General features: G+C 44.4%; 1 protein-coding gene across 3 annotated transcripts in view; it reads left to right on the forward strand.

The window, feature by feature from the left end:
* Window positions 1-26,014, forward strand: part of LOC106582360 (zinc finger protein GLI2) — a 242,808-nt gene that overhangs the window by 182,853 nt on the left and 33,941 nt on the right. For 2 of the 3 annotated variants that reach the window (XM_045704761.1, XM_045704760.1), the window contains 3 exons: window positions 1,055-1,160; window positions 11,051-11,256; window positions 16,594-16,788. In XM_045704761.1, coding sequence (XP_045560717.1) covers window positions 1,055-1,160; window positions 11,051-11,256; window positions 16,594-16,788 — 507 coding nt within the window. Of the gene's footprint in view, window positions 1-396; window positions 573-1,054; window positions 1,161-11,050; window positions 11,257-16,593; window positions 16,789-26,014 lie in introns of those variants that run through there. The other variant, XM_014165414.2, reaches the window with a different exon arrangement.

Here is a 26,014-nt window from a genome sequence, read left to right on the forward strand (position 1 = left end):
TAGGATAATAACCACTGCTAGTCTATAGGATAATAACCACTACTAGTGTGTAGGGTAATAAACACTACTAGTTTGTAGGATAATAAACACTACTAATTTGTAGGATAATAACCACTGCTAGTCTATAGGATAATAACCACTACTAGCTTGTAGGATAATAAACACTACTAGTTTGTAGGATAATAACCACTGCTAGTCTATAGGATAATAACCACTACTAGTGTGTAGGATAATAACCACTGCTAGTGCGTAAAGTAATAACCACTGCTAGTCTATAGGATAATAACCACTACTAGTGTGTAGGGTAATAAACACTGCTAGTTTGTAGGATAATAAACACTTCTAGTTTGTAGGATAATAACCACTGCTAGTGTGTAGGATAATACCAACTAGTGTGTAGGATAATAACCGCTACTCGTGTGTTGGATAATAACCACTGCTAGTCTGTAGGATAATAATCACTACTAGCTTGTAGGATAATAAACACTACTAGTCTGTACAATAATTAACACTACTAATTTCTAGGATAATAATGGTTTAGCTGCTGCTAGCTGCCAGTATCGTGAAGTGAGGTGAGCATCTCAAGTGTAGTGTGAGGTTTTCCTCTCATCACTGTTGTTCCTTGTTTATGTCCAGACTGTATCTCTCCTTCAAATGGGCACCTCCACACACACACACACACACACACACACGCACACAAACCACACACGCACACATGAACACACACACTAAGTTCAAAGGGCTGGATCGCAGCAGGTCTTTGTCAAAGGCCCAATGTGATCTTTCTCATCTCTCTTGTTTGAGATGTAGTAGGATTCCTCAGGACCTCTTTGATTATTTATTTAGCCACTCTTCTTCCTGTGTGATAGGGCCAATATTTAACACAAAACTGCTCAGCCAGCTCTTTGAGGTGGTTCATCTTTGCTGCATTGTAGCTTTAGGTTTTTACCCTTTTAAATATTTAACTTGAAAGTCTTTATTGAAGTGCCCATATCTTTCTTATCTCTCCTCCCTCTCTCTCTCTGCCCCCCGTCTCTCCTCTTTCTTCTCACAGGTCCTCACCATCTCTTCCCCACGTTTCACACACCGATCCCGATCGACATGCGTCACCATGAGGGGAGGTACCATTACGAGCCACACCCCCTCCACACCATGCATGGGTAAATAAGACTATCTTATTAAGTTCAGATTCACACCACTTGTGTTGCAGAGCAGGGCAGAATGGGGGTGTTCATGACAAAGGCATCTAGCTGGAACGTTGTGCCCTTGCTTGTTTGTTTAACCTTATCTTTAATTAAATGAAATAATCAACTTGATTTTGTTCTTAAGTGCATCCCATTCTTTACAAGAATGTGAATGAGCAGGTCAGTCATCACCCTGTATTGATTCACCCTCGGTGATCCCTCCATCCTTCCCTGCTTTCATCCGAGCCAGAGAGAGAGAGAAGCCTTTGCAAATGGAGAGAGAGAAAGCCAGGTCCATATCAGAGACAGATTATACTGAGAGAGAAAAGAAAGAACCAGCCAGTCTAGCATCAATAGCATCTCCCCTCCTTACGTTTCATGGTGTGGGACATGGAAAGCTCTGTGGTCCTCCTGGCATGGTGTGCAGCAACACTAGGGAGCAAACTGCCAGGGAAACATCCTCCTCACATTAGAGGAGATTCACAGAAAGGTATCTGCCAGACAGACAAATAGGGAGGCAGGCAGGGAGGCAGGCAAGGAGGCAGGCAAGGAAGATAGAGAGACAGACAGAACTTGGGCCCAGTTGTGTTTATTTTTGTCATTCAGTCTCCACCCACATTGACATTTCTTTCCAGTCCACATCTTTTTATTTGTTGTCCGTCCCAGAAAAGGTTTAGTCTGCTTAACATTGCCAGCCTTCCTCTCCCTCCTCTGCTTATCTTAAAAAACACGAACAGGTGTCACGTCCTGACCAGTATAGAGTATATTTGGTTATTGTAGTTTGGTCAGGATGTGGCAGAGGGTAGTTGATGTATGTATTATGGGGTTTGTCACTGGTCTATGTCTGTGTTTCTATGTCTAGTTGATTGTGGTTGGACTCTCAATTGAAGGCAGGTGTGTTGAGTTGCCTTTGATTGGGAGTCCTATATAGTAGGGTGTGTTTGTCTTTGTTTTTTGTGGGTAGTTGTTTGAGAGCACTGCTTTTTGTTGAGCCTGCTTTCACTGTTTCATGTCGTTAGTTTGTTTATTGTTTTCTTCCGTGGTGTTCGCATTATTTTATAAATAAATATGTTGAGCACGAAACCCGCTGCGCATTGGTCCCTTTTTCTCTACGACGACAAGCGTGACAACAGGTGGATAAAACAAATCAATAGGTTTGTGGGACTTGTCCTTCCATTTATATTCACTTATCTGATGGTGATACAATATTTTTTTCCTGCAGCGGAAAAGCTATTCATCACTAAACAAACCAGGAAGGAGTACGAGTGGGGATGAAAACCGAGTCTGTACTCCGACTGCAATGATTAACGTGATTTGATCTTGACAGTGCTCCCCTAATTCATCAAGCCCCTAATCTTCCTCCGGCTGTGCCAAAATCACCCTAATTACGTAACATTACTCTGCAAATTAAGTGGTGGTTTCATATGTCGGTGTTGTGTCGCTTTGTTACCCGCACCACAGTATGTCAGGGGTTCTGCTTCCTGTCTGCCTGAACATGACGCATCCACACTGAGACCCTTCATCACTGTTTGCATGGAACAAAATGAGTCATTCTGTCAGAGCTGTCATATTTACACCTCTGGGACTAGTCCTACTCTGGTAGAAAGTAGGGCTGGGAATTGCCAGCGACCACACAGTATGTGACCGACCGGCTCGATTTGGTCTCAAAATTTGAAGTTGTGTTTTTTATTGGATAAAAGTAGAGACTCAGTCCATCACTCTCCTTCTTGGTAAAAGCAGAGACTCAAACTAGAAAATGGTATATCATACACTACAGTTGAGGAACAATGGTAAAGTAATTCTGCTTTGAAAGTTGATAAACTTGTAACCTCACTTTTGAGAAAATGGCCCTTGAATGTTTTTGTAAACCTACTGGAGAGCTCTTTTTTGTCTACACCCATCCGGCTTTGTTCGTCTCTACTTTGACCAAGAAGGAGAGTAATGGAGTGCTGCATAAAATGACCTGGCATCCACAATCACCTGACCTCAACCCAAATGAGATGGTTTGGGATGAGTTGAACCGCAGAGTGAAGGAAAAACAGCCAACAAGTGCTGAGCATATGTGGGAACTCCTTCAAGGCTGTTGGAAAAGCATTCCAGGTGAAGCTGTTTGAGAAAATGCCAAGAGTGTGCAAAGCTGTCATCAAGGCAAAGGGTGGCTACTTTGAAGAATCTCAAATATAAAATATATTTTGATTTGTTTAACACTTTTTTGGTTACTACATGATTATATATATGTTATTTCATAGTTTTGATGTCTTCACTATTATTCTACAATGTAGAAAATAGTAAAAAATAAAGAAAAACCCTTGAATGAGTAGGTGTGTCCAAACTTTTGACTGGTACTGTATAATATCTTACCCGTATACATGAATGGACGTTTCTCCCACTCTTTCACAGATGTCAAGGTTGCCCATTTGAAGATGTAATACAATAGCCTTCTGCGTGTTCTCTTTTCAACTCCGTCTGCATATTTGCAATCAAACGCGAGAAATTTCTCCATCTCCTTAGCTATCATACTTTAATTCCGAAGGGCATTCCACTGATTTCAAAACTCATTCCTCCAGAAAGTGGAGAGCAACACTTTTTCAGTTCTACTACGTGATATCTTTCAAAAAAGCTGCATTAGAAAGAATTACCTACACATACTGACCAGCTCATGTTATAGACAGAAGCATGCTACATATCAGATAAATCCAAACTCATCTCTCGGCATGTCCAGCCCATCCATTATCTCTGCCAATCATGGCTAGTGGGAAGGTTACTGGCTTTTTCCATGTCTAAAACAACCAGGCTCGTAATTGAACATTTTTATTTGTATTTTCAGATGGCATACAAGTTTGTTATTAAGGCACATGTTCCAGAAGGCATTTCTGCCAAAAAACACATTGTTGTAAAAAATGTTTTATACGTTTGCGTTCAAATGCCTCTCCTGTGAAGCATGGACGTGCAACAAATGCCTAGTTTCCTGAAACGAGTCACATATTATCACAATACTTTGGTGCCAATACGATATTTATTGTGATTCTCATGATTCTATATGTATTGTGATTTGATACTGTGAATTTATTGTGATTCGATGTTCCAAACCATAATTCCTGCTGCAGAGGGACAAGAGAGAGCCGTGAGAAAACAAGTGTTGATCAGTCATGGAAATAAAAGTGCTAAAAACAAATTGGCTCCCTGTTTAAAAAGAAGATGGAGAACAAGCTATGAAGGAAAAATATTGGTATTTTGGTGCAGGTACAGCCATCTGGCGCAAAAATAATATTGTAGTATTGTCAAAACGATACGATATATCATCAAAAACAATATCCCAATATGTAACTAACATGGCTGACAGTGACTCCGTACAGAGCTAGCTAAACTCAGCAAAAAAAGAAACGTCCTCTCACTGTCAACTGCGTTTATTTTCAGCAAACTTAACATGTGTAAATATTTGTATGAACATAACAAGATTCAACAACTGAGTCATAAACTGAACAAGTTCAGTCCGATGATGCTGTGACACATCGCCCCAGATCATGACAGACCCTCCACCTCCAAATCGATCCCGCTCCAGAGTACAGGCCTCGGTGTAACGCTCATTCCTTCGCGATAAACGCGAATCTGACCATCACCCCTGGTGAGATAAAACTTTTTGCCAGTCCTGTCTGGTCCAGCGACGGTGGGTTTGTGCCCATAGGCGACATTGTTGCCGGTGATGTCTGGTGAGGACCTGCCTTACAACAGGCCTACAAGCCCTCAGTCCAGCCTCTCTCAGCCTATTGCGGACAGTGTGAGCACTGATGGAGGGATTGTGCGTTCCTGCTGTAACTTGGGGCAGTTGTTGTTGCCATCCTGTACCTGTCCCGCAGGTGTGATGTTCGGATGTACCGATCCTGTGCAGGTGTTGTTACACGTGGTCTGCAACTGCGAGGACGATCAGCTGTCCGTCCTGTCTCCCTGTAGTGCTGTCTTAGGCGTCTCACACTACGGACATTGCAATTTATTGGCCTGGCCACATCTGCAGTCCTCATGCCTCCTTGCAGCATGCCTAAGGCACGTTCAGGCAGATGAGCAGGGACCCTGGGCATCTTTCTTTTGGTGTTTTTCAGAGTCAGTAGAAAGGCCTCTTTAGTGTCTGTCACGGTTTTCGTCGGTAATGGAGGACCAAAACGCAGCAGGTATGTGTAAGCTCATCTTGACGTTTATTAACTTCCCAAAATGAACACCAAAATAACAAAACAAGTGAACGAACGATGTACAGACAGTCTGGCAAGGCACAAGGCTAAACACAGAACAATCTCCCACAAACACACAGACAAACACACCCAACTAATATAGGACTTCCAATCAAAGGCAACACCACACAGCTGCCTTCAATTGGAAGTCCACCCCAATTAACTCTACATAGAAACACACTTACTAGACTACACATAGAAATACATAAACATAGACCATAAACCAAAAACCCGGAAATACTAAATCCAACACCCTTTTACCAAAACACCACCCCTGACCACATAAAACAAATATCCTCTGCCACGTCCTGACCAAACTACAATAACAATTAACCCTTATACTGGCCAGGACGTGACAGTGTCCTAAGTTTTCATAACTGTGACCTTAATTGCCTACCGTCTGTAAGCTGTTAGTGTCTTAATGACCGTTCCACAGATGCATGTTCATTAATTGCTTAAGGTTCATTGAACAAGCATGGGAAACAGTATTTAAACCCTTTACAATGAAGATCTGTGAAGCTATTTGGATTTTTACGAATTATTTTTGAAAGACAGGGTCCTGAAAAAGGGACGTTTCCTTTTTTGCTGAGTTTATATGACTGTTCCTGCTTGGTTAATGACTACTACCATTACGGTAGAACCAGGAGGAACCAGGATGAATGACAACTAAGGAAAACCAGGGACAAGGTTCCTAGGGAGGGATGCTGTATCAGTCTGTGCCTGGCTAGCTGTACTCATGGATATGGCTAGATGCACCAAAGACCTAAGACTAAAATGCTTGGAGCATTTTGCCTCTTCTGGACTGGGGGAATTTGGGGAAATTCTTTGGGGACAGAATTTCCTCAACAGTACAGTGCAGGGCTAGCTTGCTCTGAGACAGTGTTAAAGCACAGCATTTTGTTTTGAGACAGTGCTTATAATGTGCAGTGTACAGCGGATTGTGGCAATGTGGAAATGGGCATCCTCTGTGTGAACCCACAAGTCTGGTAAGAGGGAAGACAGTCTTCCTTGTCTGCCAACATGTTAGAGGGGGTTACTAATTAGTATCCAAAATCCAGCCTTCTGTTCCCAGAACCTCAATGACAACACAACAAGAGGAAAAGAAAAACAGATCCCCACTCATTCCAGACCAGCAGGACTGCTATTTATTATTTTTGAGAGAGTGAGGAAGTAAATTGCAGCATTGAGCTGAGCAGGATTCTGCCCCAAGGTTTTGTGCGGTGGAGCTGTGGAGCTGCAGCCTGCACCAATCTTTTACACAAACAGATGTGGTGGTCCAGTTTACCAGGCAATCAGTCTGGGCTTGGAATGTGTTGATTAAATGGATTTTACAGATCAGCCATTTGTTTTTTTTCTTTGTTTGGCTTGGTTAACGTGCAGTTCCCGAGTGTGCTGATTGGTTAGCGTTAGAAGGGAGGCCTATCCTGAGCATGCTGATTGTGGAAAGATGGGGTTGATCCCAAGCGTGCTGATTGGGTGCATTTTGTTGGTTCAAGTCTTCACTCTGGTTATGGGAGGATTTAACAGTTCCTGTGAATTATTGTAAGGAATGAATTCATGAAAGGACAGAAGCAGCCATCAGTCAAATTAAAGGCTGTTGCAAATGAACGGCTTAAAAATGTCAAGATTTATCTGATGCCCTTTAGCTAGCTACAAGCTTGTAATCATCTAGTGAAGCAAACAACAATTACCTGAATTGGAAATGTACTGTAATGTAGTTTGTGTGTCCTCACTTTCTTGAATCATTCTCTCCCCCTTCTACTCATCTGTGGTGAACTTACCATTAGGCAGAAGAGGCATTTGCCTCATGCCTCACATCATCAAGGGACATAATACAAAAAAATGATATTGGTAATATTTTTTTTTCAATGTAATTTCTCTGCTGTGACTAAGACATGTCTGTGGAAAAGCAGTTCAAGTAACATCTTGTCAAAAAGAGGGCATTTTAACAAGACTGTAGTAGCTGTCAGAGAGGTCTCCTTTTTGTTGTCCCCTGACAGGCCGAGGTAGTACATTTCACCTTATTATCATGGACTCAAACACACACATGGTAGTTTGAGTGATTTATGTCCTGTATGTGTTAACGTGTTCTGGTGTCATACCTTGACAGACAAATAAGGTATTGTTGATTGCGACGATGTGTGAACACTGCATTGTGTTACTGGGGTATTTTGAAGCTCAGAGAAACCCATACAAAAAAAATCTTAAATGTTTTCCCATTGAAACAAAGGAATTGAAGGACTTTAAGAAAGATATGTGTCCATTATATGTCATGTTTCCATTTGAGCTCTGATCAAATAAATCATTTGAGTCTGGGAGGCAGGGCTCCCCAATTCATTTTGAAACAGTCAGGTTAGTTGTGGTTCACCATTTTTGCACTTCCATAAGGCAGAGCATTCACAGCCTCCACAAACTTGACAATTTAAATTTCACGGTTTCAATTAGCATTCACAGCCTCCACTTGTGTACTCTGTGTGTTGATCTTCTGTGGCTGAGGTCAGGACCACAGGAGAGTCAGTCAGCTCGAAATGCTCTTTGGGGTCATCACACCACAGATCCCAGATCCCACCGCTCCACCAAATGACGTTCTCCCCACAGCACAGTGGTAACAGGGAACACTGGGGCTAAACATGAAGGACGGTGACCAACCAGTACGGTCCGTAAAAAATTACCCAAACAGATAAGAGCGCTCTGGTGCCAGTTTTGCGAAACCCGGAGCGTCAGCAAAGCCGGATGCTAATCTCTGGAACTCGCGCAGGGCTCTCTCTAACTCTGTGCTGTGTGTGGACGCACCAAGGGGAGGGAATCGGCGTCTGTTTTTTCTCAGCTCCCCCAGAACAGAACAGAAACCTCTTTATGGGCCATCCATTGGAAGGGGTTGATGGCAGAAAGTTGGCCGTCAGACAAGGCTGGTTGTCTGTAGGCGTTTACTGGAAACAGAGGAAGCAACAAGGCCTGTGTTGGGTTGGGGCAGGTTGGCTCCAATACAGAGGGGTATAAATGAGAGACTGAGGTGAATCCAAGCCTTTCCAAGAACGGTAACATCTCAGACCCACCTTTCAGACCCGCAACCAGCCTCAGACAGCCTGTCATCCCTGTGGATTTCAGTGATTTAGAGATGAGTATATCCAAATCCACAGATTTTACAGGAAGAAACCGTATCAGTATTTTAACAGTTTTTTTACCTCGTGCTCTTGGCACATATCAGAATTTACTATCCTTGAGATACAGAACTATGTGTTTTAAATCCAAAGTCCTAGTTGTATCTAATATGAATTATTATCATTATAACTAATGGATGTTAAAACATCTTTGTGTATACTAGCTTATTTATGATTTTTCTAAGCCAGAGCATTTTGGTAGTTTTTTGTATGTTGCCTGCCTGCCCTGCAACTCATCAGTTGAGCAGACTCAAGTCTTGTACTCTGAGCCCCCAACCCCACCATCCCTACTCTCCCCTATCCTCCCCCACCTCACTGTCCCACCCTCTCCCACTCTCCCCTATCCTCCCCCCACCTCACTGTCCCACCCTCTCCCACTTCCCCTATCCTCCCCAACCTCACTGTCCCACCCTCTCCCACTCTCCCCTATCCTCCCCCACCTCACTGTCCCACCCTCTCCCACTCTCCCCTATCCTCCCCCACCTCACTGTCCCACCCTCTCCCACTCTCCCCTATCCTCCCCCACCTCACTGTCCCACCCTCTCCCACTCTCCCCTATCCTCCCCCACCTCACTGTCCCACCCTCTCCTACTCTCCCCTATCCTCCCCCACCTCACTGTCCCACCCTCTCCTACTCTCCCCTATCCTCCCCCACCTCACTGTCCCACCCTCTCCTACTCTCCCCTATCCTCCCCCACCTCACTGTCCCACCCTCTCCTACTCTCCCCTATCCTCCCCCACCTCACTGTCCCACCCTCTCCTACTCTCCCCTATCCTCCCCCACCTCACTGTCCCACCCTCTCCTACTCTCCCCTATCCTCCCCCACCTCACTGTGCCACCCTCTCCCACTCTCCCCTATCCTCCCCCACCTCACTGTCCCACCCTCTCCCACTCTCCCCTATCCTCCCCCACCTCACTGTCCCACCCTCTCCCACTCTCCCCTATCCTCCCCTACCTCACTGTCCCACCCTCTCCTACTCTCCCCTATCCTCCCCCACCTCACTGTCCCACCCTCTCCCACTCTCCCCTATCCTCCCCCACCTCACTGTCCCACCCTCTCCCACTCTCCCCTATCCTCCCCCACCTCACTGTCCCACCCTCTCCCACTCTCCCCTATCATCCCCCACCCTCTCCCACTCTCCCCCATCCTCCCCCACCTCACTGTCCCACCCTCTCCCACTCTCCCCAATCCTCCCCCACCCTCTCCCCCATCCTCCCCCACCTCACTGTCCCACCCTTTCCCACTCTCCCCCACTTCACTGTCCCACCCTCTCCCCCATCCTCCCCCACCTCACTGTCCCACCCTCTCCCACTCTCCCCCACCTCATTAGTGGTCATTTCCTCCTGCTTGGAAAGTGACTGAAGACTAATGAAGTGTGAGGACGTGGTACTGCTTTGTTTAAAAACTACTCCTAACACATCGACTCCTCAGTTAGGAGCAGCCTGCATGTCTCAATAACAACAGACAGACAGTGGAGGGGTGTGGATGAATTGCAGCATAAAAATGTGTCTTTTGGCTTCTAGCAAAATACATTCTAGTCTCTTGGCTTCTACCTTTCACTGTTGTTTTTGCAAGAGGATAGAGTTGAACAAGTTCTTCATCTGAATGTAAGTACAGTAGCCTACAGAGCTCTTGAATGGTGTCCGGCAGTCTTTCTTCCTCAGAGAAGTGGCAGTCACTCCCTGTTTCCAGGTGCTCTACTGCCTGGCCCACCACACATTGTGGTTTCAATTAGACCCATTTGAAAATGTAATGGCACAACAACCAGATTCACAGGAGGAGTAGCGTGTCGCTTCAAAGAACTAGCTTTGCCAAAGACAGTTCAAAGAACTGTGCCAGTGGTCAGCAGACAGACTGTACTGTATTCAGTGTTCAGTTCTGGCTTCAGGGGCCAGCTATCAAGAGTTACAGCAATCTGGCTGTGTTTCTACAAGCAGACTTGCTAGTTAACTGCCAACAAATGACAAATATATATACCACTGACGGTGACCTGTGGACTATATTACCTCTGACTCCACTTCAATCATTGTATCTTGCTTTATTAATATGCTAGCTTGAAGGTGGCCAGTGAGATGCCTCCGTTTTACAGTAACATCCGGAGGATATGTTGTCTTGTAAAAGCGTTAAGTACCAATATGAGAGACACCTTGGCTGAGCCCACCAAAACAGTAGGCTTTTTCATAGGAGTCTAAGACCCTCAGTCTCAACTTTTTCACTGCCTGAGGCCTTACTCTGAGTAGCGGTAAAAGACTGTGACACAACAGGAATAGGGAGAAAGAACAGTAGTAGAGGAACTGGTTTCAGGGACAGACCTGACTGACACGTAAACCACAATTCACAAACATTCTGTTTTACTTCACAGTTTTGCCTTACTCTTTCAAGGTCTTCACTTTAAACAACAATGTGCTTATCGATGGTTGTCTCTTTCACTCTCTATTTCTGTCATTAACTAATTCTCCACCTCTTTTCTCTCTCGCCAGACCTCAAGGCCTAGCCAGCAGCCCAGTCATCTCAGACGGCATCTCTCTGATCCGTCTGTCCCCTCAGGCAGCAGGGACGGGGGAGTCCCCCTTCAGCCCCCCTCACCCCTACATCAACCACCACATGGAGCACTACCTCCGCTCCATGCACAGCAGCCCTACCCTATCCATGATCTCAGCTGCCCGTGGACTCAGCCCCACAGAAGGTGAGACACACATGCACACAGACACGCATGCAATCTCCTGGCAGTTATAGGGGATCTTACTATAAGAGAGCATTAAAACAAATGTAAAAAATTAAAAGTCCAGATAAAACTACATTTTCTACGTCAAATCACAGCCCATATCTGTCAGATTATAAATTATATTTATACAAATGCTAACGATAAGGCAGAAATATAGTTGGTTGATTTACAAACATATTTGTTTCAGCATTAAGGTGAGATGAGAGGAGCAGACTGTGTTTGAGGCACATAAGACTAGTATATAAGATAGTTGTCGCTATAAACACACGTCTTGCACACAACATCTCCCAGAACACACCTGGGTATATGTTGTTAAGTTGTTTACACACTACATTAGCCACCATACTATGGTAATTAGTCTAACACCTAATACACTCTGATACATTAAAACATTCTCATTTCATCCTCTCATGTAATGGGATGTGTATGATGTATATAGTGTGTGTGTTTGCATGTGTGTACGTGTGTGCGTGCTTGAGTGTGTGTGTGTGTGAGAGAGTGAGAGTGTATGTGTACACATGCACACAATAGAATGTGTGTATAAGTGTGTGAACGAATGTTTGGGTATCGGAAACCATGGAAATTAGCAAAGACAAACAAAGCCCATTTCCTTCCCCTGTACGGAGTTCATATGATGACAGGCCTGTCCTCACAAACCTGTTATGACAACAGGTTGAAGAGACTAGAGAGAGCCGCCTGAGAGGCTAAAATGCTGAGCAATAGAGCCGCCTGAGAGAATAAAAGGTTATCCACTACCCTCCACCATCTTTAGTGTGTCTGTCCAGTCCACTACCCTCCACCATCTTTAGTGTGTCTGTCCTATCCACTACCCTCCACCATCTTTAGTGTGTCTGTCCTATCCACTACCCTCCACCATCTTTAGTGTGTCTGTCCTATCCACTACCCTCCACCATCTTTAGTGTGTCTGTCCAGTCCACTACCCTCCACCATCTTTAGTGTGTCTGTCCTATCCACTACCCTCCACCATCTTTAGTGTGTCTGTCCTATCCACTACCCTCCCCCATCTTTAGTGTGTCTGTCCTATCCACTACCCTCCACCATCTTTAGTGTGTCTGTCCTATCCACTACCCTCCACCATCTTTAGTGTGTCTGTCCTATCCACTACCCTCCACCATCTTTAGTGTGTCTGTCCAGTCCACTACCCTCCACCATCTTTAGTGTGTCTGTCCTATCCACTACCCTCCACCATCTTTAGTGTGTCTGTCCTATCCACTACCCTCCACCATCTTTAGTGTGTCTGTCCTATCCACTACCCTCCACCATCTTTAGTGTGTCTGTCCAGTCCACTACCCTCCACCATCTTTAGTGTGTCTGTCCTATCCACTACCCTCCACCATCTTTAGTGTGTCTGTCCTATCCACTACCCTCCACCATCTTTAGTGTGTCTGTCCTATCCACCACCCTCCACCATCTTTAGTGTGTCTGTCCTATCCACTACCCTCCACCATCTTTAGTGTGTCTGTCCTATCCACTACCCTCCACCATCTTTAGTGTGTCTGTCCAGTCCACTACCCGCCACCATCTTTAGTGTGTCTGTCCAGTCCACACAAAGCAGCTGTACTGGAAGTGGTTATGTGATCTGGCAGGTGAGGAGAAACTAAAGCTTCTCTGTGGGCCAGCAGAAACACATGCCTGTTCTTTTACTTTTATTTTTTTTAAACCACATTTCTCTGTTTCTTTTGTCTTTCATGAGATACAATCAGTTGTTTGCATCATTTCAAATGTATTTTATTTTTTTGGTTGCGTTTAGAAAAATAATTAGGCTCTGTATTATAATTAGGCTCTGGATTAATATCATACATTGTAAATTACATCACATTTCCATTTTATATATATATATATATATATATATATATATATGTTATGTTGTAATTTGTTTAAAAAACTGTTTCACTATACATATGAAGAGGCAAAAAGGTATTTTTAGTTCTCTTTAAGGGTTCCATTGATTTCCCCATACAATGGAATTTGGTTCGACTTGCATTAGGTCCCAGATTTCCTTCTTAATGCTACATTCTAACAAGTGTTCAAGTGTTTCATCATCAGGACATGTTGACATTGGGCATTTTTGGGAGTTTTAACATAATAGTTCCATTGGACTACTACTCTCACCAGGAGACTTCGCACTGAGACTATCCTCACCGGTCTCTTAATTTTTCGAACAAGTGATTTGCCCATAGTCTTTTTACGAGTTGTTCACATTCTGATATAGCAAGATTACATTTTAAAATTGGTCAACGTCTATAAGCTCTTTGAGACAAAATTATTAGGCAAAAAATAATATCAGACTTTGTTTTTAAAAGTATCTCAATCTTCTCCTTCCTATTTCTACTCGACTGGATATCACGTAAATTAAACATCAATATGTTATTGGTCCTGATAGGACCATTTTGTTGTGGCCCGTGGCTTTGGCATAATCACATTTGCTGTCACTTTTGATAATGGTGCTTTCCCACTAATGGAACATTTGTATTTATAGCTTACTGCCATGTGCGCATTGCTGCACTTATAATGTGAAGAAGTAGCCTAATAGTTTATCAACATTTTAAACTAAATGTTCTGATCTGTTGTGTCAGCCACCTTGTGTAAACAAGTATTGGGGGATGCTAGTGGTTGTATTAATTTGGGATCTATTGCACCCCACAACTTTCCCAGACTATGTTTGGAATATTTATTTCTTGCACAGAATAGAATAGCATTCAGGGAGAAGGTCACAACGCCGCTCTCCGGGCCGCAAAAGGCATGTTTTTTTTTAGGGTGCATTCCGGCCACAAAGGTGATACTGCCGTGAAATTCGAGGCATTATCAAGTGCTTGTCAAATTGTGACTGAGAGACTGATGGAGTGTGTACAGCCTGTGTAAAAAACAAAGCAGAGCTCATGCCTTTCAAGCGACAATTTTTCAAATCATCTTTAGTCTCATCATGCAGCCTTACAATGTATTAAAAATCCAAACATATAGCCCAACGTTTGTAGAACAGCTAAAGTTACATTAATAACTCTGTAAATAAGCATATAGGAATACCTACTGTATTTCTTTGATAAAAGGATTAGCCCCTTTTTTCAATTTTTGCCTAAAATGACATATCCAAATATATCTGCCTGTAGCTGAAGCAAGGATATGCATATTCTTGGTACCATTTGAAAGGAAACACTTTGAAGTTTATGTAAATGTGAAAGAAATGTAGTAGAATATAACACAATAGATCTGGTAAAAGATAATACAAAGAAAAAAAAACGTTATTTGGTATTTTTTTTGTACCATCATCTTTGAAATGCAAGAGAAAGGCCATAATGTATTATTCCAGCCCAGGTGCAATTTAGATTTTGGCCACTAGATGGCATCAGTGTATGTGCAAAGTTCTAGACTGATCCAATGAACCATTGCACTTCTGTTCAAAATGTTGTGCCAAACTGCCCAAATGTGCCTAATTTGTTTATTAATAACTTTTCATGTTCACAATTGTGCACTCTCCTCAAACAATAGCATGGTATTCGTTCACTGTAATAGCTACTGTAAATTGGACAGTTAGATTAACAAGAATTTAAGCTTTCTGCCAATATCAGATATGTCTATGTCCTGGGAAATGTTCTTGTTACTTACAACCTCATGCTAATCGCATTAGCCTATGTTAGCTCAACCGTCCCGTGGAAGGGACACAGATCCCGAATAAGTTTTAACCGCTCAACACGGAATAGCCGAATCAACACGGAACACTCCCTCAAATCGTTTGTAGAAAATATTTATATTTTTTTCAGCTTTGTTCAATTGAATTCTTCATAGTATAAAATAATATAAAATAATGCCATGGAATTCTAAGCAAATCTTGTCTGCTAAATGAACTAGTGTAGCCCACAGCCATATCGCATAGCCAGATCAGGACCTAACATAAGGACAACTCAGAGTATGCTTTTCTTTTCTTCTGAAATATACTACATTTTGTTCATATCATGCTTCTTTAGACCTGTTTAAAATACATAATGGATTTATTGTGAAGGTGTAGGCTATATTACATGGATTTATTTGACTTTTTAAAATGTAGATGTTCCAAAGGTCTGCATCAGTGGCTTGTAATATATGTGTGGAAGCCAGGAGATGCTAAATGTGTTTATGTTAATAAACTGTCAATTACCGTGAGACTGACAGTTATTTGCTTGACAATCACCGGCTGATGAAATTTCGTGACCGCCACAGCCCTATATGTGACCAATAAAACTTGATTTGATGATTTGAGACATTAGCCCCTGACATATCCACAGGGACAAACGGAGAGCAGGAAACAGGGGGAGGCCATAGTAATGGCTTTAGCCCACAGTGGCTCGCTGTGAATGAAAGGAAAGGAAGAAAAACAAATCCATCTCTCACTCTTATAGCTTGTGACACTTTTAAATGTGGGTTTACTGGGTGCAGGTGTTAACATGTTTTACATCAATATTACTGTGGTGCTCAAGGGTTTCCCTTCTACTCACTCTGGATAGCATTTATGGCTTTCTCTGTGTGTGTGTGTGTGTGTGTGTGTGTGTGTGTGTGTGTGTGTGTGTGTGTGTGTGTGTGTGTGTGTGTGTGTGTGTGTGTGTGTGTGTGTGTGTGTGTGTGTGTGTGTGTGTGAGCAGATAGTCTGTCACAGTTAATTTATGTATGAGACAAGAGAAAAGCAGGAATGTGTTATCCCTTCTTTCTTTTTCTCCTTCTTTGTCTTCTTCCTTTACTCCCCAGGGTCATTCACACACCCCATCAAACCTCACTTCAGACTTCACCCATCGCTTACCAAAAGCCTTTTTGCCTCCAGGCATCTGCTGTAGCAAAGATCTTCAAACCTGTGAAGCAATGCACACTCTCTGTGTCTGTCTGTCTCTTTGCCTACTCACTCTTTTTGTCTCTGTCTGTCTGTCCCTCTGTCTCTACGTCCTCTCATTTCCTCTCTCTCTCTCTCTCTCTCTCTCTCTCTCTCTCTCTCTCTCTCTCTCTCTCTCTCTCTCTCTCTCTCTCTCTCATCTCTCTGTCTCTCTTTGTCTCTCTTTACCTCTCTCGCTGTCTGTCTGTCCCTCTGTCTCTACGTCCTCTCATTTCCTCTCTCTCTCTCTCTCTCTCTCTCTCTCTCTCTCTCTCTCTCTCTCTCTCTCTCTCTCTCTCTCTCTCTATCTCTCTGTCTCTCTTTGTCTCTCTTTACCTCTCTCGCTGTCTGTCTGTTCCTGTGCCAGTCTTCCCTGTGTCAATTGTCGGTTAGTTAACAGGTGCCTCTCATCTCACCCCTCTCTCCCTCTCTCTGTCCTACAGTGACCCATGAGCACCTGAAGGAGCGTGGTCTGTTCAGCCTGCCCCCTCCCCCTCCAGGGGCCAATCCTACACAGTACTACCACCTCATGGCCAGTGGCAGAAGCACCTACGGAGACCTCCTCTTGCAGACCGGGGCGGCCGCGGCAGCAGCAGCCGCAGCAGCACACCTGCCCGACTACATCAGCCCTATGGACGGTGAGTCACCCTGAAATCCTGAAACACACCCACCAGGGTTGTATCGCAAATGACACCCGATTCTCTAGATCAGGGGTAAGAAACCCTGGTCCTGGAGTGCAACAACCACTGCACGATTCTTCCCCGACCAGACACCAAACCTGACTCCACCAATCACCACACCAACCTTAATGGGCTGAATGCTTCACCTGGTCTCACATGTCTAAAGCGACGCTAAACGACCAGGGTTTCCTACACGTTATAGTGCACTACTTTGGACTCACCTCACTGCTAGTTGTATCATATATTCAAAATAATTTGTATTTATTTAACCTTTATTTAACTAGGCAAGTCAGTTAAGAACAAATTCTTATTTACAATGACGGCCTACCCCGGCCAAACCCTAACACGGACGACGCTGGGCCAATTGTGCACCGCCCTATGGACTCCCGATCACGGCCTGTTGTGATACAGCCTGGAATCGAACCACGACTCTAGCACTGAGATGCAGTGCCTTAGACCACTGTGCCACTCAGGAGCCCCTTGTAAAGTGGGTGGTTCGAGCACTAAATGCTGATTGGCTGAACGCCGTGGTATATCAGACTGTATACTACGGGTATGACAAAACATTTATTTTTACTGCTCTAATTACATTGGTAACCAGTTTATAATAGCAATAAGGCTCCTCTGGGGTTTGTGATACTGTATACAGTGCCTTCGGAAAGTAGTCAGACCCCTTGACTTTTTACACATTTTGTTACGTTACAGCCTTATTCTAAAACAGATTACATGTATAACTTTTTTTTCAGAAATCTACACACAATACCCCATAATGACAAAACCAAAACAGGTTTTTAGACATTTTTGCAAATGTATTAAAAATATAATAACACATTTACATAAATATTCAGACCCTTTACTCAGTACTTTGTTGAAGCACCTTTGGCAGTGATTACAGCATTGCGTCTTCTTGGGTATGACACTACAAGCTTGACACACCTGTATTTGGTGAGTTTCTCCCATTCTTCTCTACAGATCTTCTAAAGCTCTGTCAGATTGGATGGGGAGCGTCGCTGCACAGCTATTTTCAGGTCTCTCCAAAGATGTTAGACCGGGTTCAGGTCCGGGCTCTGGCTGGGCCACTCAAGGACATTCAGAGACTTGTCCCGAAGCCTCGCATGCATTGTCTTATCTTGGCCACCTCTCTGACCAACGCCCTTCTCCCTCGATTGCTCAGTTTGGCAGGGCAGCCAGCTCTTGGAAGAGTCTTGGTGGTTCCAAACTGTGGGACCTTATATAGACAGGTGTGTGCCTTTCCAAATCATGTCCAATCACTTGAATGTACCACAGGTGGACTCCAATCAAGTTGTAGAAACATCTCAAGGATGATCAATGGAAACAGGATGCACTTGAGCTCAATTATGCATTTTTGGGCTAAGGGCTATGTCCAGGCACTCCACATTGCGTCGTGCTTAAGAACAGCCCTTAGCTGTGGTATATTGGCCATATACCACACCCCCTCTTGCCTTATTGCTTAGTTATCCATATACCACACTACTAAACACTAACAGCTTAGTTATCCATATACCACACTACTAAATACTAACAGCTTAGTTATCCATATACCACACTACTAAATACTAACAGCTTAGTTATCCATATACCACACTACTAAATACTAACAGCTTAGTTATCCATATACCACACTACTAAATACTAACAGCTTAGTTATCCATATACCACACTACTAAATACAAACAGCTTAGTTATCCATATACCACACTACTAAATACTAACAGCTTAGTTATCCATATACCACACTACTAAATACTAACAACTTAGTTATCCATATACCACACTACTAAATACTAACAGCTTAGTTATCCATATACCACACTACTAAATACTAACAGCTTAGTTATCCATATACCACACTACTAAATACTAACAGCTTAGTTATCCATATACCACACTACTAAATACTAACAGCTTAGTTATCCATATACCACACTACTAAATACTAACAGCTTAGTTATCCATATACCACACTACTAAATACTAACAGCTTAGTTATCCATATACCACACTACTAAATACTAACAGCTTAGTTATCCATATACCACACTACTAAATACTAACAGCTTAGTTATCCATATACCACACTACTAAATACTAACAGCTTAGTTATCCATATACCACACTACTAAATACTAACAGCTTAGTTATCCATATACCACACTACTAAATACTAACAGCTTAGTTATCCATATACCACACTACTAAATACTAACAGCTTAGTTATCCATATACCACACTACTAAATACTAACAGCTTAGTTATCCATATACCACACTACTAAACACTAACAGCCTTGTTGCCCTTTGTGCTGATCTCCAGGTATGTGGATGTGGTGTTGTGCTTTTTATAGATGCCTTTTCTTCTTGTGGTTTTCTGTGTGTAAGACTTCCCCACATCAAAGTGAGAGTCGTGGGGTCTTATATAAACACAGAAAGGCCTGAGGCTGGGGACTCGTAAAAACCCCCACTGTTCTCCCAGCACAGCCTTCTTATTCACACAGCCAGTCATATAGTGTTTTAGGTGTGTTACACTGTTATCAGTAACATCCTGTAAATTCACAGCGGTAACCTTAAAAGGGCAACCATGGAGAGAGAGGGGGGGGGGGATGTACTATATTGCAGGCAGCAGCAGATGCCAGAGCTTCTATATCTGTCTCTTCTCTGTTTCTCAGTCAGTGTTATGGCAGGTATACTGTAAATCTGTGGTTCCTGCTCTGCTCTCTACAGCTAACGGCAAGGACAGAGGCTAGATGCAGGCAGGGGTCATTCAGTGACAGTGTGACAGAAGAGAAGTGGCGAACAACCCTGCTTTTCACAGAAGTCAGACATATGGTGAGGGACCAAAGCCTTGCTGCCAGTCTGTTTCACTCGCCTGTTATTGCATTGTTAAAGGACCCAGAACTACAGATGTAGAATCTTAATTTGATCACGCTGTTGCAGGAGAACTTTCCTTCAATTTAAAACGTATAGTGTATTTCAGGTTTAAAAAGGCTGAAGTTTGTAAGGCTGAAGTTTGTAATTTTCACTTTGACATTTCAGACTTGATTTTCCCTTACACAAAAATGTATCAAGCCCTACAAAAATGTCTGTTAATTATAATCCACATAATAATTCACATTTCCTGTTTCTGCAGGATTATTTTCCTGCTGTAGCAAACTGACTTAAATTAATATCCTACATCTGTATGAGCAAAGTGATAGTAAGTAAAGCCTAACATTGCTGCAAGTACCTGGACCAAGACTTTTGGATTCGACTTAAGCTAAATGAACCCAGGAACCTTCCAGTAAGCTGTATGAAAGGGCAATATAGTGCTGAGTGGAAAACTAAACTAAACTGTCCATGAAAGTAAGCCTTTCGATGCCTTTCGACAGTCAAAGAAATGCAGTCGCTGCCTGCCAGGCACAGACTCCCGGTGTAGTATCCATATCACTTTCATCCTGTCTCAACCCACCCAAGGAAAATGAGCGAGAGCGAGCCATCTAACAGTGTTTCCACCTCATCTGTCACGCTCCCGGTCCACCCTGCGTGACGCTTACGCATCAATCCTCACACGCACACGCTAGGAAAACGGGACCGCCGTTGAAATTAACCTTAAATTACCCCTAAATCACATAATCAAACATGAAGAGGGAGGGAGGGGGGAGAACGGACGGCAAGGTTGTGGCATAGATGTTGTTGCCTTCCCCCTTCACTACTCCGTCCCTCCATTCCTCCATCCACTTCTCTCTCCCGGTGTGACCGCCACTGCTGCTGGCTGCCCACAGTTGTTTGGGGAGGCTGTTTGCTCAGACACCCACAGACACCAACTCACACAGCACAGCACTGGGCCTTCTCCTTCTCCTCGCTGGGTTTGATGTGGTCAACGTCCTGGCACTCTCGGGGCCTGGGGCTCTCTGTTAGTGCGGTTAGCGAGGCTAGCAGCTCCACACACACAGCCTCTGTATTGACCCAGCCAGCCATCTAATGGCTCAGAGGCTCAGCAGACAGCCCCGCGAATAAAGAGACTCATTTAACAGCAGAGAGGGTGATACATATGCATCGAGACCCCAACGTTTGTTTTGGAAGCTTTGCTCTGATAAAATAAAATAAAATTTATATGCATATTTCAAAATCAGTTTATGCTCTAATAAACTCATTGGACCTACCACAAGGGCAGAGTCCTCAGTGAACCCAAAGTTAAAGTATGGCTGGTTATTTTCCCTCCCAGTTATTCCTATTAGTACTGCAGACATGAGAGAGTGGGCTTAGAGGTTTAAGGTTGAACTATAAAATAGTGATCGTTGTTAATAAAAGAGAGAAATGTGTTTATGGAAAATTCTGCCGTGCCGGTGAGTAAAGTTTTAAGACAGTCTGGTATCCTCGTATCTCCATAGGGCTAAATGTATGGATTTACTGTCAATTGTACAGCTTGCCATTAAGCAGATCTATAAACCAGACACTCTCTCTGTCTTTTTCTCAGGAACATGGTTAAATTGCACTAAACATGTCACCCTGATGCTGTCCAGTCCAGTCTACCAGAGCTAACTGCTCAGGAAAGACCATGCAACCCTATCTCCATGCATGGTACTGTATTCTGTACATTGACAATTGTATACTGTGTAAAACAATTGATGAGAACAGTCAATAATCTGAACAATAATCTGTGTGAGCATCCTTTGGGTCCCTTTGTTAAGGGTGAAGGGGAGTAGCTAAGTAAGTAGTAATGCTTTCTCTAAGAACACATTATGGGCCCTGGTCAAAAGTAGTGCAGTAGCTTTCTGCTCCTCTCCTCCGCCTACTGTGTGACTGACTGAGACATGGGTGCCATGTAGTCTACATGCAGTCTGCTTTGACAGGCCTACAAAACAAACACCGGCAGATCCTGCCTGCCGTCGGTCGGCCGTTTAGTGTGGGCCGTGCCGAAACGCTCTCCTTCACTGCTGTGCCAAATGCGTGTCCATGCCAATGGCGTGCTCTGACACGTTCATGTGACGGGCGGGCCGACACACAGGCTGAAAGAACAGTCTCCGCTAAACCAACAAAGACCAATTTTCCCCTCTAGTAGCAGACACTTCCAGCAGACCAGGCAGAGGCCAGTTGGGCCTTGTTCCCTAAAGCCCCTTGTAAACCTAAAGTAAATCTATTGCACCTGACATGTTATGTTATGAGTGATCTCTGATAGATAAAGGGGAAGAGATGGGCCCCTGGGTGGATGAACACGCAAATAAATACATCTGTCAGTACATCTGTCAGTAACTAACCGCAGGCTTCGACAACAGCCTAATGCAAACACAGCACACAGCATATCACTGGGCCAGACCAAGGGGGGATATTATGCTGTTACACAGCCTGATGGTGGGCCAGACCAAGGGGGGATATTATGCTGTTACACAGCCTGATGGTGGGCCAGACCAAGGGGGGATATTATGCTGTTACACAGCCCTGATGGTGGGCCAAACCAAGGGGGGATATTATGCTGTTACACAGCCTGATGGTGGGCCAAACCAAGGGAGGATATTATGCTGTTACACAGCCTGATGGTGGGCCAAACCAAGGGGGGATATTATGCTGTTACACAGCCTGATGGTGGGCCAAACCAAGGAGGGATATTATGCTGTTAACAGCCTGATGGTGGGCCAAACCAAGGGGGGATATGATGCTGTTACACAGCCTGATGGTGGGCCAAACCAAGGAGGGATATTATGCTGTTAACAGCCTGATGGTGGGCCAAACCAAGGGAGGATATTATGCTGTTACACAGCCTGATGGTGGGCCAAACCAAGGGGGGATATTATGCTGTTACACAGCCTGATGGTGGGCCAAACCAAGGAGGGATATTATGCTGTTAACAGCCTGATGGTGGGCCAAACCAAGGGGGGATATTATGCTGTTACACAGCCTGATGGTGGGCCAGACCAAGGGGGGATATTATGCTGTTAACAGCCTGATGGTGGGCCAAACCAAGGGGGGATATTATGCTGTTACACAGCCTGATGGTGGGCCAGACCAAGGGGGGATATTATGCTGTTACACAGCCTGATGGTGGGCCAAACCAAGGGGGGATATTATGCTGTTACACAGCCTGATGGTGGGCCAGACCAAGGGGGGATAATATGCTGTTACACAGCCTGATGGTGGGCCAGACCAAGGGGGGATATTATGCTGTTACACAGCCCTGATGGTGGGCCAAACCAAGGAGGGATATGATGCTGTTACACAGCCTGATGGTGGGCCAAACCAAGGGGGGATAATATGCTGTTACACAGCCTGATGGTGGGCCAAACCAAGGGGGGATATTATGCTGTTACACAGCCTGATGGTGGGCCAAACCAAGGGGGGATATTATGCTGTTACACAGCCTGATGGTGGGCCAGACCAAGGGGGATATTATGCTGTTACACAGCCTGATGGTGGGCCAAACCAAGGGGGGATATTATGCTGTTACACAGCCTGATGGTGGGCCAGACCAAGGGGGGATATTATGCTGTTACACAGCCTGATGGTGGGCCAAACCAAGGGGGGATAATATGCTGTTAACAGCCTGGTGGTGGGCCAAACCAAGGGGGGATATTATGCTGTTACACAGCCTGATGGTGGGCCAGACCAAGGGGGGATATTATGCTGTTACACAGCCTGATGGTGGGCCAAATCAAGGGGGGATAATATGCTGTTAACAGCCTGGTGGTGGGCCAAACCAAGGGGGGATATTATGCTGTTACACAGCCTGATGGTGGGCCAAACCAAGGGGGGATATTATGCTGTTACACAGCCTGATGGTGGGCCAAACTTGCGGCACCCAGCAGAACACATACAGTACATCACCAAACTAAGGGGACAAGGATAAGCTTTTTCAGTTGTCTAAACAATCTGTCTCCTCACTTCTCCTTTATTGCACTGATCTGAAAGAATGGGGTGGGTGGGGGGGGGGGGGGCAGGTTGTAGAGAACTAACCGTGGAGGAACCTGCTGGCGGGAAAAGAAACTGAAGGTCCTATGACAATAGCTGCTGCCAAAGTAAATATCTTCCATCTAGTCAGAGGAAAAATAAATCTGGGGATGAGGTGTGAGGGAGGGACAGAGAAGGAGGGGGGTCTTGTCCCCCTGGTTTGACTACATACACAAACACTTACTGTATGAACATGTGCTCACACACACACGTCTAGCTTTAGCAGGACACTAGGGGCTCACAGGGGAATCATCACAGCGAGCCTCCTCTAATAAAATGTGCAGTGAAGGTATTAGAGAGATTTACCAGGGAAAATAAACATTCCTCACCACTCGGAGGAGAGCAGAGCGGAGCTGGGGTGGCTGTGCTGGGGCTCTTGGCTGGCTGGTACCCAGGCTGCGGTGTAGTTCAGGGAGGCGATTGGGCATCGCGCTGGGCCTCTCCCTCGCCTCGCAGGATCAATGCCTGGGCCTGCTTGCTTCACCTCAGTCTGGGCTCACCTGAGAGAGACAGAGCTGTAGATGTAGTGGAACCACTGTATAGCAACTATACTAGAGAAAGAGAGTCCAGATAGTAGTTCTGAGCGATTAACCAAAATGTTGGTTGTTTTTCGGTTTTTAGAAAACTAATTGACTGATGTCTGTTACATTTTATTGGATTCCATTTTGTTCAGTTTTTTGAGCTGCCGTTTCTCTAGAGATAAATCAGATCATGCCCGAATTGTGCAATGTAGTAGGGAGTTGTAGTTTCCAACAGGCCAATGTTATACATAGTTTAGAGCAGAAAATGTGATTTTTAACTGCAATGACCATAATCCATAGCGCAGCAGCTACTTGTCCGGTCTATGTTTATTTTACGCCTGCTATGTAAGAGAAAGAAGAATGCGCGATCAAGAGGGGATACATAGAGAGCAGTTGCTTCGCAAGGTATTGGTATTCAGCAGACATAAAAGTATGCCTTATTTACTTTGAAGAACTACTAAAAAAATGTGTCCAACAGCACAGGAAGCAGCTCTATAGTGATGAGATGATGACTTGGAATGAAATAATAAAGTCATCAAGTAAAACAAATGTAATATACAAAACAACAACTTAAATATTTGATTAAAGTGAAGTACTGTGAATAACTGATTGTTATTCACACATGGTCCATCACTACCATCATGGGACTTAATTGTTTTATTCTGTGTTGTTACAGCATTCAACCCACATAATGCATAGTGAATTTAATGTTTTAAAAAAAATCATCAAAACCGAAATCATGCAAAAAAAAATATAATCAGTGAGAGAGACCAGATAGACCAGAGAGAGAGAGACCAGAGAGAGAGAGAGACCAGAGAGAGGGAGAACGACCAGAGAGAGAGAGACCAGAGAGAGAGAGACCAGAGAGAGAGAGACCAGAGAGAGAGAGAGACCAGAGAGAGGGAGAACGACCAGAGAGAGAGAGACCAGAGAGAGAGAGACCAGAGAGAGAGACCAGAGAGAGAGAGAGACCAGAGAGAGGGAGAACGACCAGAGAGAGAGAGACCAGAGAGAGAGAGACCAGAGAGAGAGACCAGAGAGAGAGAAACCAGAGAGAGAGAGACCAGAGAGAGAGAGACCAGAGAGAGAGAGAGACCAGAGAGAGAGAGACCAGAGAGAGAGAGACCAGAGAGAGAGAGACCAGAGAGAGAGAGAGACCAGAGAGAGGGAGAACGACCAGAGAGAGAGAGACCAGAGAGAGAGAGACCAGAGAGAGAGAAACCAGAGAGAGAGAGAGACCAGAGAGAGAGAGACCAGAGAGAGAGAGAGACCAGAGAGAGAGAGACCAGAGAGAGAGAGACCAGAGAGAGAGAGACCAGAGAGAGAGAGAGACCAGAGAGAGGGAGAACGACCAGAGAGAGAGAGACCAGAGAGAGAGAGACCAGAGAGAGAGACCAGAGAGAGAGAAACCAGAGAGAGAGAGAGACCAGAGAGAGAGAGACCAGAGAGAGAGAGAGACCAGAGAGAGAGAGACCAGAGAGAGAGAGACCAGAGAGAGAGAGACCAGAGAGAGAGAGAGACCAGAGAGAGGGAGAACCGACCAGAGAGAGAGAGACCAGAGAGAGAGAGACCAGAGAGAGAGACCAAAGAGAGAGAAACCAGAGAGAGAGAGAGACCAGAGAGAGAGAGACCAGAGAGAGAGAGAGACCAGAGAGAGAGAGACCAGAGAGAGAGAGACCAGAGAGAGAGAGAGACCAGAGAGAGGGAGAACGACCAGAGAGAGAG

This window comes from Salmo salar, chromosome ssa21 (genome assembly GCF_905237065.1).
Source record: "Salmo salar chromosome ssa21, Ssal_v3.1, whole genome shotgun sequence".
Lineage (NCBI taxonomy): Eukaryota > Metazoa > Chordata > Actinopteri > Salmoniformes > Salmonidae > Salmo > Salmo salar.